Here is a 17,624-nt window from a genome sequence, read left to right on the forward strand (position 1 = left end):
TTTCAAGAACTGCCATAATTACAGCAGAAATGGACTATTTTCTCCTCTCTCCAGTTCTCAACCACCAAGCAGGTAAAAGAGAGTGATCTCTGATCATTCTACTCTCACTACAGTTGCCCACAGAGCAATCTAAATGTATATTTTCCACCCTCATCTTCTGGGATTACTTGTTACTTCCAACTTGCCAAGAAGAATTCTTGAACCAAGACCACTATCCTATCACTGGTGGGAAGGACCAGGAGCTTTGCAGACAGGAAGCTTGCCTATTAATTCTCTTAAATTATCAAACTATATAAAATATATCCCCCTTCTGTTGGGGCCTCTATTAAGTTCATTCTATTCTAATGATTCTATTTTGGCTTCACTTAACAAAATCATACTACTTTTTATTCCTTTGTCCCTCTTCTTTCTTTGTATCTCCTCACCTTTTCCCAACATGTGTTCTTAGGGGAGGGCATTCCATGGGACCTCACGTTCTGGATCATCCCAACTTTGATGTGAAAGCTTTAGCTCTAAAGTCCTGCCAATGTCGCTCCCTGCAACATTGTTTCAATAATGCACTCCTGTTGCAGTTTATGGTCCATTGTCCTTGCCCTGTGACTCTCAAGTACAAACTCAGCTTGTCTCCTACATGGTCATAAAAACTCAAGATGACTCAGCAGGGGGCTCTTGAGTCAAGCCATCCATAGTGGACAGAACAGAATTTGCCAAGCCAAGCATGGATATTTGGAATCCTCAGAGCCTACGATCTATCCCATGACAAACTCTCTGGGCCAGGTTTCTTTCATGCTACATACCATAATGAAGACATGTTTACTAAAAGATTTTTAGTAAATATGTTCTAAATTTTAAATATTGCATCATACAGTATTTGTATATACATATAGGTTCAAATGAAGAATATGGAGGATTAGTCGAGAGAGAGCTTTGAAAGGGTTAGACTTGGTGACGCAGGGCCATTCAAAAACTAGGAAACAGATAAGTCTGAGTCAGTTTCCATAGATTTAGTTAATCCCCAAAATACTAAGTGCTATCTAGTCTTATTGTTTGTACTTTCTACTAATTTTTTAATATATAATCTTGGATGGGATGGGATGGGTAGAGGGTGGGTGAGGATGTTGACTTTAAAACCAATGGACAAGAATGATGAGTATTTTTAATTCTACATTTCCACTGTGGGATGAAGTGCTTTTATACATTAAAGCTCAGGCTTTCTTTCCACCTTTTATTCCCATGGAGATAGGTTTGTAGTTCTCATTTATCCTTCGTAAACTCTCTACTTGCACTTCTGCACATGATTTTAACCTTCTCAATCCTGTTACAGGAGAGAAGTGATGCCATGAAACCTGATCTGGACAAACATTTGAATTATATTTTTAAATACTATTTGCATAATGCCAGCTTTCAAAACATATTCTATAAAACAAAGGATGGATCATGTACAAACACAAAAACAAAAACTCCCCCCGCCCCAAACAAAGATAAAAACCATGAAGTGCCCAGGTTTCATTTTTTTTTCCCACGGGGGAAAAAGGGAAGTTAAGAATAATCTTATATGAAGAATATACAATAGAGAGCAGTGTTGGCCTCAAAGTACAATTCGTCCTTTTAGTCCAGCGAAATATCGGCGGCTGAGTGATGATAGGTATTGCAATCTCAGTGAGACTCAATGTTCTGTTAGGATGATGTATCAGGTTTTGCTCCATGGCTTCAGAAAGGACTTGGGACCAGGCCTTTCAAAGGCCTGTATGGCTGCCTCCTTTTGGTAAGCACCCCTTAGCTTCAATAAGGAGTTAGAGAAAAAAAGCAAGCCAACTTTCTGAGGACTGTATTCTACAACTGTAGAAGAAATCAGAAAGTGTTGTTTCTTCATTGACTGGAACCCCAGGAAAGGTTTCTATTTGCCCTTTTGTATGTTTGTTATATCCATTTGCCTATTTTGAACCAGGTATAGACATAAAAATAGCCCCACGACTCTTACTGGATTTGGACTTACATCCTGGCAGGCTTTCCCTCCAGGTTAACTCTGAGCTGCCAGTGAATTTAGGGGTAGTTTCTCATATACAGGACCTACGTTAATCAAATCACCGGGTGACTGGGAGAAAAATCTTCGTTTACAGATTGCAAAAGGGTATCATTGCTTTCTCCTGATGCACAGGTTTTGGTAAAAGATTTCTATACAAGATTTATAAAATGCTCTAAAAAACTTGTCCTCTAATTGTGCTTAGTCAAAACAATGCAATGCTTCAGTAAATAAATTACTGTCTTAACTGGAATACTCAAAGTTATTTATGATTGATTTCATATATATCTCTATATTATAAAACTCTGAAACCTGAATGGGATATATTATACTAAATGTGTATATGTATCCTATTAAGAAATTATATCTAAGTCATCTAGGCAGGAATATGGACACATAGGACATCTCTGTTAAATAGAACTTTTTGCTTAAAATTTCATGAGCTTAAGGTTTGCCCGGTCAACCGCCCATTCTGGAACTCATAATTACAATTTTTAGAACAGCTCATCTAATATTCTTGTTATCTTCATCCCTCTTTTTGATAATTTCTGTCACTCGCTGCATCTTTATCTCTTCTGGGCAATCTTCTGGAAAGCTGCTGAATTTAGGGTGACTTTTACTGCTACCCAGACCCTGAATAACCACTGAAAAGGTTTAAGAGGTACATCTCTCAATCCAGAAGACTGCACGGAGTGAAATCATTCACAGAGACTTATTTACAGACACATTCAGTCTTGCTTTGGTTCACACTGCACTTTATGTGAAACCTCCAGGGCGGGGACATGGCTACGTCCCTTGGTTTACCCGGTTGACTATGTAGCTCTTGACGTTGGGAACAGGACGCACGTCATTCTGGTGCTTGCGGCGCTCTATGAAGCACGCCAGGCGGGAGGTGTCCAAGGGGATTTTGGAGTAGCTGCCATTGTGGGGCTGCAGCCATGGATGCTGCAGGCAGGTGGCTGCCGTGGGCCGCCTCCGGAAGTCTTCCTGTAAGATCACATTGATGAAATCTCTGGCAGCATTGCTCACGCCACAGAAGTATTCATGGGGGAAGCTGAAATCCACCCTGCATACATTGATGCATGTCTCCTCTTTGCTCTCATCCAAGAAGGGGGAGACCCCACTCAGCATGACATAGGTCAGCACCCCAATGCTCCAGATATCTGTGCCTAGGGACACAGGGATGCCTTGGATCACTTCTGGGGCAGCAAATTCTGGGTTCCCCAGAAGGTGGTGGATATGGAAGTGACCTGAGATCTGGACAGCATCCTCCAAGTCGATGAGCTTCACTCGAGGCACTGGAATCCGGAGGTCAATGAGCAGGTTTTCAGGCTGCGGAGATCCAAGAAGGCAGGAAGAAGAGAAGGCAAGTTCAGCTCTCTGTTTTGACTAGCAGTAGGACACCATTAGTTCAAACGTAGTTCTACTACTCTTTGATAAAACCTATAATACATGGGAAACTCCCTATGCAAAGTACATAGGAGGCTTCAAACTAAACAAAACTCTAAATCTGGGTGGTACTTTAGAGAAGTTGTTTGACATTGAAAATCATGTCTTCTTATCTACTCCTTGCTTTGGGATCAAGTCAAGAAAAGAATAAATTATTCATTTTTAAGAACAGGAGCTTCGTTTTGAGCACCACGAAAGAGAAGGTGAAATGTATTGAGTTCCTTCAATAAAATTAAGCCTATGGAGCACAGTTCTACCCTGACACACGTGGGGTCACCATGAGTCAGAGTTGACTTGATGGCAACTGTCTATAAAGTTAGACTAGGTGGTTAAAGCTTCCCTCTCTTTTCTCACCCCAGATGTTATTTTCACTCTGTTGTCCTTCTCATTAATTCAAGAATAACTCACTTAAATTGTGTGGCCACAGAGTTTTGGTTTAGTATTTCTAAGTATTCTAATCTAACTAAGTGAAATGAGTTCGAATTTACAGTCCTCAAGGGTAATGACTGGTAAGTTGGACTTAGCAGTTTCCCTGCAAAGACTCTTATTTCTTCTCACCTTTATGTCCAAATGTGCAACCCTGCAGCTATGAAGGTACTGCAGGGCTTCCATGATGTCTCGGATGTAGAAGGCTACTTTTTCCTCCATCAGCTCATCATGATTCATAAGGTAGTCTAAGAGCCGGCCATCATCCATCCTACAAGTAGGGAGGAAAAGGCAACGGAAATATGTTTGGGAAGAAACAGAAGAATAACAGACACAGTAATCTATCAGATCTCTGAGAGCTCTCTGACTCTCTATTTAAAATGAAGATCAACGCAATGTTGCAGCACATGCATATTTTATTTAGAACCAACTTAGTACAATGTTCGAAGCCCTGGTGGTGCAGTGGTTAAGAGCTTGGCTGCTAACCAAAAGGTGGGCAGTTCGAATCCACCAGCTGCTCCTTAGGAACCCTATGGGGCAGTTCTGCTCTGTCTTATAGGGTCGCTATGAGTGGGAATCGACTTAATGGCAATGGGTTTGGCTTTGGGGTTTTAGTACAATGTTCAGAACAACAACACATTTTTTTTTTTTTACAAACTTGTGCCTAATGGAAAAAATCTATATAAACTTGTTTAAAACACATTCAATTTTGTTCACAAGGAAACCTGTTCACAAAGGAAAAGTTCTGATGCCTGTTTAAGAGGTTAGATTGCAAAATAGAGAAAACCTTCCCCAAGAACAGAAGGACATTAGCAATATTATGATCAACTGAAAACTGGTGGCTGTAAGCAGCCCCACATATGTTTTGCAAACTGCTTTTGTCTGTCAATTTTTAGCTGGGGAAAAACAGAAAGTAGGCAGCTTGTCCTTGGCATTCTTGGCCCTTGTTGAACCCTTTCCCTTTGGGGTGACTTTCCAGCATTAATTAAGGACTGGTGGAGGGGCCAGTCAGACCCAGATTTGGATCCTGGCTCTGCCACTTACCAGTTTTGGGAAAGTCATTGAAACTTTCTGCGTTTTGGTTTCTTCATCTTTAAAGCGAGAATAATAATAATACCTCCTTCATTATGAGGATTGAATGAGACAGTAAGGCATGTAAGCATAATCTGTAGCATAAGTAAACACTCAATGAATGGTAGCTACTATGAGTTGGAATCGACTCGACAGCAATGGATTTTTGGGTGCCCTCGTATCCCAAGGACTGATAAAATGTCAGGCAGTTATTCTGTAATGTGTAATGGGCTGTTAAAGGCACATTCCCAGGAAATGCCCAGGAAGAGCTGAAATCACCCTGGCCAAGTTTTCAGTCTCTTCTCTAGCTCATTCCTTCCCATTGGTCTCTTCTCCTACTTTCGTTGACAGGAGCAAAGGCTAGGACTTATGAAGGCGTCCTTTGTCTTCCCTCTGACCCACCCGGGGGTGGGGTAGGAGTATGAGTGGGAAGAGTAGAGTAGAGTAGAATTGGACTCCTTGGGTCCATCCCCCTGAACCTCTCGGAATGCTTAAGGGAGAAATTAGCAGTAGCACTGCTCCTAGACCAGCAAGTCTCAGCCACCAGGGCCACCCATAGAGCTTTTGGATAATGCAGACACCCAGGCCTGCCCTCGACTAGTGACTCAGAATCTCGGTCACCTGGAAAAGCTCTACCAGCGATTCTGATGCCCACCCACAGTCACGACATAACCAAGACTCAGCACAGGATTTAGCTCAGGCACGGCTTCCTCCACAAATCTTCCTTGAACCTCAAGTCCAACCAAGCAACTTTCTATGTCCTCACAGCAACCCTCCCCAACATGTGCATTTCTTTCTTAGCATCTGCCATGCTGTATTGGAAATCTCCGTTTATCTACTGGTCTTCCTCATTAGACTTATAACTGCTCCAGGGCAGGAATTCTGTCTCTTCATCTTTGCTCCCCTACCCTGCCTCGGGTCTGTGCAGCAGTCAGCACACAGTGAGTGCTCAGTAAATGTTTGCTAGACTAGTGCAATCCAGTATTCATCTAATTTAATCCTTGCAACATCTTTGGGAAGTGGGACTAATTCTTTAGACTTAACAGATGAAGACCCTGAGGCCCAAACCACAGAGATGGGACTTCAGCCCAGATTCTTCATTCCAAGGACAGCTTCTTTCCACTGTCCTGTTGCAGCCTGGTCATCAACACCTTCCCTCAGACTAGGAATCAGCAAGTCTAAAGGGGCAAAAGTGCTAGGTCTATGCTGCCATCTTGCTATGCACATCACAATACCTTGTCACTTGTATACCAAGATAGTTCATTACCCACAGAATTTATCTTTTGAGTTAGGAAGCTCCCAACAAACAGGCTAGGCTCCGAAAGGCTGTTTGCAAGTCTATTTGTTAAGTCCAAAGGGACAATCTAACAGTACTACCAATACCAAAAACCAAACCTGTTGCCATCGAGTCGATTCCGACCCATAGCGACCCTGTAGGACACAGCAGAACTGCCCCTTAGGGTTTCCCAGGAGCGGCTGGTGGATTCCAACTGTCAAACTGCCGAGTTTTTGGTTAGCAGCTGAACGCTTAACTGCTGCGCCACCAGGGCTCTGTCAGCTACTACACAGCTATGCAAAGTTTCACAAAAGGGTTACAAATGCTAACAGTGTTGGTTTTGTCTCCTTTGTTTCTTTTTAATGTACTTAAAAACGTATCCAAAGATGTTTGCATTTTGGTTTTCTTTTTTTTCATCATAAATAAATTTATGCTAATTTCCTACTTCAAAGGCACTCCTCTCCCCCAACACACTTCTAGACTAACAAGCACACACCAGCATGACTAAAATGTCAGTTGAAAGCTGTACAGGGAGGCACTTCTCTACAGAAAATGGGTTCATGTGGAGCCATACAGAGCAGTGGTCTTTGGTGGAAATATCTTCTTCTCTCCAGGCCAAGGGCTTCCTCCCAAAAAACCCAAATCCATTGCCATCAAGTCAATTTTGACTCATAGCGACCCTATAGGACAGAGTAGAACTGCCCCATAGGGTTTCTAAGAAGTAGCTGGTGAATTTGAACTGCCAACCTTTTGGTTAGAAGCCATAGCTCTTAACCACTATGCCACCAGGGCTCCAGGGCCTCCTTAGCACTCATTTAATAACATTTCTACTAGGGCTCAGGAGTTTGGAAAGGTTGTTCTCTTTAGCCTTTATAAGATTTCCCCAAAACACGGACTTTGCTCTCTGTTCTTAGCCTGGGTAGTAGGTGGCAGAATGTGACCTTATTGCTCTATTTGATCTATTCTGGGGCCAAATCATACAGTTGCCTGAAGCCCTAGAACATCTGGAATGAGTGGGATGTTTTGAAGGTATGGTTGCACCCTAAAGGAATTTCTTGGATGGTAGATTGGGGATGCTACGGCAGTGGATTGATGCACAAACCCGTCTTTCATTTCCACTCCACCTGTCAGGGGCCTACTGTCAATATCTTTTCCTAACCTCCTGCACAGCTCAAGAGCCCATGAGAGAAAAAAATGAAAACTGGATGAGAGAGATATGGGTTCAAGTCACAGTTTCTCCTCTTCCTAGTTTTAAGGAGCTATTTATTTCACCTTCTTTAAACTTGCGTTTCTTATCTGTTAAAATGGGCATAGTATTTATTTAAAATGAGGGAGAGCGTTCATGCTACATACAGAACTGTATATACTATAAAACACTGCAGAAAATGTAGCTGTCGTTTCCATTAATTGTGAACAATAAATGACCCAAACAGCTGAGGACCACCTGAGAGAGATGACGCCTTTACTCACAGTTCCAAAATTAGGATGTAGGATGTAGGGGACTCATAGGTGTCATGGAGGGTGATGTACTGTGGGTGCTGCAGGTGCTGGAGGAGGGCAGCCTCGTGGGCGGCTTGTTCTTTCTTCTTCATTTTTTTGCTAACAAATTTCACAGCGACATCTTTGCGGGTAGCTTTGTGAATGCACTTCTTTACTATGGAGAAACGGCCTCTGGAAAACAGAAGGGAAAGATGCGTGCATCAGCTGGGTGTCATATTATTAGGGGATGTGTAAAGTTTTGTCTGAAGCCATCAGACAGTCATATTTTACTAGGAATCTTACTTGCCTATATTTTTAATTATCATATTATTCAGAAAGCCCATTGTCCCTCCCAAAGCATTTTAGGATTCTTTGAGATGCAAAGAGCTAACTAAAATCATTTTCTTAGCCTATATATTTCTCTGTTCAGTTTTCTTTTGTAAGCAGAATACATTTCTAGAAAACACAGCAATAACAACAGTAGCAACATTAAAGAAGGAAGAATTCTACTGTATGATAATTTAAAACCCATCTTAAAGGAGGCAATTTATTAATTTTATTTTATGTTTATTACGTTTTTATTATGAAAAATTTCAAATGTACCCAAAAGTAAAGAGAATAGTATAATGGATCCATGCACCCAGCGACCAGCTTTCATAATTATCAACATTTTGCCAAATGTTGTTTCATCTATTCCTTTCTCACTCCTTGCTTTTTTTTCTGGAATTTTTAAAGCAAAATCCAGATATCATATCATTGCATTCATAAATACTTCAATATGCATCTCTCACTGACAAGGATATTGAAGAATATATAACTACCATGCCATTATCATATTGGCTAGCAGCTGAGCTCTTAACCATTATGTCACCAGGATTCCTTAACAGAATTTGTTGTTAAGTGCCGTTAGAGTTGGTTCTGACCCATAGCAACCCTATGTACAACAGAACGAAACACTGCCCGGTCCTGCGCCATCCTTACAATCATTGTTATGCTTGAGCCCATTATTGCAGCCGCTCCATCAATCCATCTTGTTGAAGGTATTCCTCCTTTTCACTGACCCTCTACTTTACCAAGCATGATGTCCTTCTCCAGGGACTAGTTCCTCCCAATAACATGTCCGAAGTATGTGAGATGGAGTCTTGCCATCCTTGCTTCCAATGAGCATTCTGGCTGTTTTTCCTCCAAGATAGATCTGTTCGTTCTTCTGGCAGTCCATGGTATATTCAATATTCTTCGGCAACACCATAATTCAAAGGCATCAATTCTTCTTCGGTCTTCTTTATCCATTGTCCAGCTTTCGCATGCATATGAGGCGACTGAAAACGCCATGGCTTGGGTCAGGTGCATCTTAGTCCTTAGAGTGACATATTTGATTTTTTTTTTTAACACTTTTTAACACAAATTATGGATAACATTGTGAAGAATGGGAATTCCAGAACACTTAACTGTACTCATAAGGAACCTGTACTTAGACCAAGAGGCAATCATGTGAACAGATCAAGGGGATACCGCATGCTTTAAAGTTAAGAAAGATGTGTGTCATGGTTGTTTTGCAAAAGAGGTCTTTTGCAGCAGATTTGCCCAATGCAATGCATCATTTGATTTCTTGACTGCTGCTTCCATGTGTGTTGATTGTGGATCCAAGTAAAATGAAATCCTTGACAACTTCAATGTTTTCTCCATTTATCATAATGTTGCCTATTGGTCCAGTTATGAGGATTTTTGTTTTCTTTATGTTGAGGTGTATTCCATACTGAAGGCTGTGATCTTTGATCTTCATTAGTAACTGCTTCAAGTCCTCTTCGTTTAAGCAAGCAAGGTTGCATCATCTGCATATTGCAGGCTGTTAATGAGTCTTGCTCCAATTCTGATGCCACGTTCTTCTTCAGATAATCCAGCTTCTTGGATTATTTGCTCAGCATACAGATTGAATAAATACAGTGAAAGGAAAACAACCCTGACACACACCTTTCTTAACTTTAAACCATGCGGTATCCCCTTGATCTGTTCCCATGACTGCCTCTTGGTCTAAATACAGGTTCCTTATGAGTACAATTAAGTGTTCTGGAATTCCCATTCTTCACAATGTTATCCATAATTTGTTATGATCCACACAGTCAAATGCCTTTGCATAGTCAATAAAACACAGGTAAACATCTTTCTGGTATTCTCTACTTTCAGCCATGATCCATCTGACATCAGCAATGATATCCCTTATTCCATGTCATCTTCTGAATCTGACTTGAATTTCTGGCAGTTCCCTGTCAACATACTCCTGCAACTGCTTTTGAATGATCTTCAGCAAAATTTTACTTGTGTGTGATATTAATGATATTGTTCGATAATTCCCATATTCTGTTGGATCAACTTTCTTGGGAATGGGTACAAATATGCATCTCTTCCACTCAGTTGGCCAGGTAGCTGTCTTCCAAATTTCTTGGCACAGGCGAGTGAGCACTTCCAGCGTTGCGTCCGTTTGTTGAAATATCTCAATTGGTATTCCGGCAATTCCTGGAGGCTTGTTTTTTGCCAGTGCCTTCAGTGCAGCTTGGACTTCTTACTTCAGTACCATTGGTTCTTGATCATATGCTACTTCCTGAAATGGTTGAACATCAAACAATTCTTTTTGGTATTCCTTCCATCTTCTTTTGATGCTTCCTATGTAGTTCAATATTTTCCCCGGAGAATACTTCAATATTGCAACTCAAGGCTTGAATTTTTTCTTCAGTTCGTTCAGCTTGAGGAATGCTGAGCATGTTCTTCCCTTTCAGTTTTCTATCTCCAGGTCTTTACACATTTCATTATAATACTTTACTTTGTATTCTCGAGCCACCCTTTGAAATCTTCTGTTCAGCTCTTTTACTTCATCATTTCTTCCTTTCCCTTTAGTTACCCGACGGTCAAGAGCAAGTTTCAGAGTCTCTTCTGACATCCATTTTGGTCTTTTCTTTCTTTCCCATCTTTTTAATGACCTCTTGCTTTCTTCATGGATGATGTTCTTGATGTCATTTTTCCACAACTTGTCTGGTCTTTGGTCATTAGTGCTCAAAGTGTTAAATCTATTCTTGAGATGGTCTCTAAATTCAGGTGGGATGTACTCAAGGTTGTACTTTGCCTCTCGTGGACTTGTTCTAATTTTCTTCAGTTTCAACTTGAACTTGCATATGAGCAATTGATGGTCTATTCCACAGATGGCCCCTGACCTTGTTCTTACTGATGATATTGAGCTTTTCCATTGTCTCTTTCCACAGATGTGGTCAGTTTGATTCCTGTGTATCCATCTGGTGAGGTCCATGTGTATAGTTGCTGTTTATGTTGTTGAAAAAAGATATTTACAATAAAGAAGTCATTGGTCTTGCAAAATTCTATCATGGGATCTCCGGTGTCATTTCTATCACTAAGGCCCTATTTTCCAACTATCAATCTTTCTTCTTGTTTCCAACTTCGAATTCCAATTGCCAATAATTATCAATTTATCTTGGGTGCATATTTGATCAATTTCAGACTGCAGAAGTTGGTAAAAAATCTTCAGTTTCTTCATCTTTGGCCTTAGTGGTTGGTGTGTAAATTTGAATAACAGTCGTATTAACTGGTCTTCCTTGTAGGCGTATGGATATTATCCTATCACTGACAGCGCTGTACTTCAGACTAGATCATGAAATGTTCTTTTTGACAATAAATGGGACGCCATTCCTCTTCAATTTGTCATTCCCGGCATAGAAGACCGTATGATTGTCTGATTCATAATGGCCAATACCAGTCCATTTCAGCTCACTAATGCTTAGGATATCAATCTTTATGTGCTCCATTTCATTTTTGATGAATTCCAATTTTCCTAGATTCATACTTTGTACATTCCATGTTCCAATTATTAATGGATGTATGCAGCTGTTTCTTCTTATTTTGAGTAGTGCTACATCAGCAGATGAAGGTCCTGAAAGCTTGACTACAACCACATCATTAAGGTAGGCTCTACTTTGAGGGGAACCCTGGTGCAGTGGCTAAAGAGCTTGGCTGCTAACCAGAAGGTTGGCAGTTCAAATCCACCAGCTGCTCCTTGGAGACCCTATGGGGCAGTTCTATTCTGTCCTATAGGGTCTCTATGAGTCAGAATCGACTCAATGGCAATGGGTTTTCTACTTTGAGGAGATAGCTCTTCCTCATATTTTGAGTGCCTTCCAACCTGAGGGGTTCATCTTCTGGCACAATATCAGACAATGTTCCACTGCTATTCATAAGGTTTTCAATGGCCAGTTTTTTCAGAAGTAGACTTCCAGATCTTTCTTCCTAATCTGTCTTAGTCTGGAAGCTCCATGAAACCTGTCCACCAAGGGTGACCCTGCTGGTATTTGAAATACCGGTGGCAAAGCTTCCAGTATCACAGCAACACACAAGCCACCACAGTACGACAAACTGACAGACATGTGGTGGAGCAAAATTAACCACCCTTAAATAGACAGAGTGGTTCCCAGACTCAGCTGTAGCCCTATGGAAGGTAGTTGAGTGAGCTAATTAGAAGCAAAGGGAGCAGTAAAGAGGTTATCAGGCAGTGCCATCCAAGCCCTGTCCATAAGGCTTCCTAACCCATGAGCAGAGGAGTAAACAGACTGGATTAGTCCATTCCTCTAGCAGAAATGGATGTAGCAGGCTCCATGGCAACCACTAGTCATCCAACTAACTCCTTGACCTGGCTCCATGCTTACCAAGCAACTTTCTGATAATAATTTTTTCCTACTATATAGATTTGCCTGCAAGAAGAGAATGTGATGACCAGTAAAACAAGTACAGTCATCCCTCAGTATCTGTAGGGGATTGGTTCCAGGACTCCCCCTACGGATACCAAAATCCTTGGATGCTCAAGTCCCTTATATAAAATGGCGTAGTATTTGCATACAACCTACGCACATCCTCCCGTATACTTTAAATCATCTCTAGATGACTAATAATACCTAATACAATGGAAATGCTATGTAAAGAGTTGTTTCATCACAACTGAAGACTTGCTCTGGAAGATAGCCTTTCTCTTCTAAGAGTTTCTTGAGCTCCTCTGGGAATGCTGATACTGTCTGGTCATCAGCTGGTGCTGATTCGCCCGCGATCTTGAAGTTCTTGAGGCTGTAGCACTTTACAGAGCTAGCCAGCCACCCCTTACTAGCCTGAAACTCCTTCCTCTTGCTGTCCTCAACCCCCTCACACTTAGTCTTGGAGAGAATGCTCTGACCACTTCGTTGCTTTTGAGGAGCCGTTGTTTCACAGAAACAAAGGGTGCACACAACACAGGTAGTGAACAAACAAGACTCTTGAGGCGAGCAATGCTCAAACAAGGAGTGCTGGAGAGAGACTGAGGATCTTCGGAATGCTGGAGGCTACAGCGGGGGATGCCTACACATCACTTCATTCATGTGCATTCAGTGGAGTGCTTCGCACATGGCAAATTCAAGTTTTACTTTTTGGAACTTTCTTTTTTTCATTTTTTAGAATATTTTCGATCCACAGTTGTTTGAATCCATGGATGTGGAACTCGCGGAATCAGAGGGCCAACTGTATTCGACAAATGTTCATTGAATACCTATTATATACTGGATATCCTTCTTGATGTAGTGAGCAACTATTTGGTCAAATCGGCAGTTCTGTTTTTACATCATAAATTAATAAATTGTCATTCTGGTTTTTAACAGCAGTCTCTTGTGAGTTCAATTAATATAAGTCAGTTCCAGAGCACGTTAGATGCATGACAACAGTTGAATGCTGAGGATAGATCTCTAAAATTTGGTAGCCATGTTACGGTACTGCTACCTTAATTTTTTAAAAACTCTTTTATTTTTGTCAAAAATTATGCATTCTCCTGATTTAAAAAGTCAATTAGCTTTATAAGGCTTGTTACTAAAAAAAAAAAAAAAAAAAAAAGTTTTCCATCCTCCCATCCCAACCTTAATTTTCCTCCCCTAGAGGCAGATTAACATACCACTTTAATATATTTTAGCTGATTATTTTGGTATTTACTTCTCTGACTCTAAATGGTATTCTTTGTGTGGCTATTTCTTGATTTTTCAGTTTTAGTATCTGTTGACATCCTACTATGGAAGATGAGATTATTTTTCTCCTCCCTCTGTCCCCACGCATATGGAGCCTTGGTGGCGCAGTGGTTAACTGTTTGGCTGTTAACCAAAAGCTCAGCAGTTCGAATCCACCAGGAGCTCCTTGGAAACCCTATGGATCAGTTCTACTCTGTCCTGAGTTGGAATCGACTTGACGGCAATGGGTTATTTATAGTTGAGCCATCTAATAAACTATGTATTATGAATTGGATTGTGTACTCCAAAAATATGTGTTGGAATCCTAACCTATGAATATGATCCCCTGTGGGAATTGGGTTTTCTTTGTTATGTTAATGAGGCCATTTCAGTGTAGGATGTTATTTAGACCTAATAACTTTTGAGATATAAAAAAGCAGATTAGGTACAGGTACAAGCAAGCACAAGGGAAGGGGAAGATAACACGTCACGTGGAGATTGCCAATGAATCACAGAATGCCAAGTCTACAGAAAGTGGAAAAGATCTTCTCCTAGAGTGGACAGAGACAGAGATTTTCCCCAGAGCTTGTGCCCTGAATTTGAACTTCTAGCCTCTTCAACCATGAGAAAATAAATTTCTGTTCTTTAAAACCACCCACTTGTGGTTTTTCTGTTGCAGCGGCAGTAAAAAACTAAGACACCATGGTTATTTTTCCTTTTTGTGGTAGAATGCATTTTTTCGATCATTTCTTACAAAGAGTGCATGGCATGGGAAATACATTATTTGACACTTGCTTCTCTGAAATGTGCTTATTCTACCTTTATACTTGATCAACTGTTTAGCTGGGTATCATTCTAGGTTGGAAAAAATTTTCATTCAGAATTTTGAAAGAATTTTTCTATTGTCTTCTAACTTCCAGTGTTATTGTTGATGTTAATTGTTAATGTTCAAATCATTATGATTCCTGGTCTTTTTTATATGACCTTTTTTCCTCTCCAAAAGTTTGTAGGATTTTCTCTTTTCCTCAGTGTTGAGAAATTTCACAGTGATGTGCATTGGTGTGGGTCTATTTTCACCCTTTAGGTTGGGCACTCAGGGTGCTCACTCAATTGGTGAACACATATTTTTTTCATTCTAGGGAATTTTTATTTCTTAAAGCATAATTTCCTCTTTTCTGGGTTTTTTTCCCTCCTCTCATTCTCTCCTTCTGGAACTTCTGTTTTTCAAATATTGGACCTCTTAGTCTAGTCTTCTAATTTTCTTTTCCTATTCTATTTTCTGGGGGCCCTGGGGGTACAGTGGTTAAGCATTTGGCTGCTAACCAAAAGGTCAGCAGTTCGAGTCCATCAGCTGCCCCCTGGAAACCTTATGGGGCAGTTCTCCTATAGGGTCGCTATGAGTCAGAATCGAGTCAACAGCAATGGGTTTTTTTGGTTTACTCTATTTTCCATCTTTTTTCCTTTTTGCTCTTTCTGGGAAATTTCCTCAACTCTATCTTCTTACCCTTCTATTAAAGTTTTCATTTCTAAGAGCTCAAGATTGATCTCTGAATTTTTTTTTTTTTTGGTAGTATTATGTACTTGTTTCATAGCTGCAGTATTGTCTCTTATTTATCTGACGATATTAATGAGAGTTTTTTGAAGCTTTCTTCTGTTTATAGTCTGTTTCCTCCTTTCTATTTTTTAGACCTTTTCCTCAACTGTCCAGAAATTCTTAGTTGTTGACTCATTTTTATTTCACCTTTATGCCTGAAGCCCTTTTTGTTTTTTTAGAATTCTGGGTTGACAGGTCTTTCTTTCAGCACTTTACAGATGTCGTTTTGTTGTCTTCTAGCTTCCATGGTTTCTGATGAAAAGTCTGCAGTCATTCAAATAATTGTTCTGTCCTTTCAAGATTTTTTCTTTTCCCTCTTTATCTTGGTTTTCAGCAGTTTGATTATGATCTGTCTGGCATGGCTTTCTTACCCTGTTTATCTTATTTTGGTTTACTGAGCTACTTTATAATTTATGTTGTCTTTTATCAAATTTGGGACATTTTCAGCCATTATTTCTTCAAATACTTTCTCTGCACCAATCTCTTTCCCCTCTCCCTTAGGAGTCTAATGACATGAATATTAGACCTTTTGATATCCTAGAGGTCCCTGTGACTGCGTTTGATTTTTTAAAAATATTTTTTCTCTCTATTCTTCAGATTGGATAATTTCTATTTCTTTATCTTCAAGTTCACTAACTCCTTTATCATCTCCATTCTATTGAGCCCACCCAATGAATTTCTAAATTTCACGTATTGTATTTTTTAGTTATAGAAATTTCATTTAAAAATAATTTCTGTTTCTCTGCTGAGAACTATCTTTCCATTTATTTCAAGAGTGTTCACCTTTACCTCTTGGAGGATGATTATTATAGCTATTTAACAATATATATGTGTATATAAATATTATAAATTTAAACAAAACAAACCCATTGCCATCAAGTCAATTCTGACTCATAGTGACCCTACAGGACAGAGTAGAAGTGCCCCATAGAGTTTCCAAGGAGTGGCTGGTAGATTTGAACTGTCAACCTTTTGGCTAGCAGTCGCGCTCTTAACCACTGCACCACTAGGGCTCCATATAAATATTTAGTATAATATTTAATAAAGCAGTATAATCTGTTTTAAAGTCTTTGATAATTCCAACATCTGGGTTATCTCAGATTTGTCCGATTTTCCTGGTTTTTAATATGTTGAATAATTTTAGATTGTATGTTGGACATTTTGAATATTATGCTGTAAGACTCTGGGTCTTGTTAAAATTCTCTGGAGAATGTTGACTTTTTGTTCATTTATATGTTTTAACAGGCAATCAACTTGGTTAGGATTAGACTGTAAGTTCTGTCTCATCTTCCGTGGGTGGTAGTTCCACTGCTAGTTTAATATACATAGAACACACCCAATGAAGCATCGCAAAGACTTGGAGAACTGAACTATGATACAAATCACTGCTCATGTCCCAAATTAATCTTTGAATGGCACTCATGAGGGACAGACCCTACTAGGCAAAGATGTAAGATAAAGGAGAAACCAAAACAAAATAGGAAACTCATGGTCACTTGAGTGGTCATTCTTCAAGTTTTACTTCCCTCCCCAGTATGCCTGTTTTCTGCTTTTCAGAATCCTCAGGCAGTTGCGTTTTATAGTTTGTGCAGATTCTAGTTGTAAGCAGGGTGGAGAGAGGCTACAATGGGGTTTCCCCATTTTGGCCAGCACTGGAAGTTGGCTTATTTTAAAAGTTAGGGACTAAAAAGTAGTTTGGAAGCTCTGAATGTATGGGTAGAGTTTATCAACTTGACCTTTACTGTAGAGTGATCTGACTTGACCCATTTAGTTGGGAAAGCTTCAAAGTCTTTAGGTCTTTCTTCCTGGGCTGGTCAAAGTCCCCAGAGAAATATCCTCCTGCTTTCTGCCTGGAGAGTAAAGCCTTTGTCGTCAGCTTCTGGAGGCCCAGTGGAAAAGAGAACTGGAGTTCTCAGTACCCAGCATGCACCCTGCCCTGTTTTCAGTATGGTTCTGCTCCCTCAGCTACGCCTGGAGTCCCCCAGAACATAGACACTCTATTTTACCCTGTCCAGAGAATAAACCTCTAGTTTTTTCCTGAGTGGGGGTACAATTATACAGCTGCATAAAGCTGGGGAGTGGGGTGGAGAGAGTCAGAGCCGCAACTTCTTCTCAAATAGACTAAGCTAGTCCTTTCAATTCTAGCATCCTGTTAATACCTACTTCCAAAAACACTTGATGCTTTGAAGAATTCTGCTGCAAAAATTATATTGATTCTCATTTGAACTCATGACTGACTTGGATTGAGTTTTCTCAGGTCTCCTAGGTCAACTGTCACTCTTTGATATG

General features: G+C 40.3%; 1 protein-coding gene across 2 annotated transcripts in view; it reads right to left on the minus strand.

The window, feature by feature from the left end:
- Positions 1-2,809: 2,809 nt before the first annotated feature.
- Positions 2,810-17,624, minus strand: part of KALRN (kalirin RhoGEF kinase) — a 789,193-nt gene continuing 774,378 nt past the window's right edge. For both annotated transcript variants that reach the window (XM_023728787.1, XM_004373615.1), the window contains exons 25-27: positions 7,716-7,916; positions 4,031-4,169; positions 2,810-3,355 (exon numbers count right to left, since the gene is read on the minus strand). In XM_023728787.1, the coding sequence (XP_023584555.1) occupies positions 2,810-3,355; positions 4,031-4,169; positions 7,716-7,916 (886 nt within the window). The remainder of the gene's footprint in view (positions 3,356-4,030; positions 4,170-7,715; positions 7,917-17,624) is intronic.

Source organism: Trichechus manatus, unplaced genomic scaffold, assembly GCF_000243295.1.
Source record: "Trichechus manatus latirostris isolate Lorelei unplaced genomic scaffold, TriManLat1.0 scaffold00026, whole genome shotgun sequence".
NCBI classification, from domain to species: Eukaryota; Metazoa; Chordata; class Mammalia; order Sirenia; family Trichechidae; genus Trichechus; species Trichechus manatus.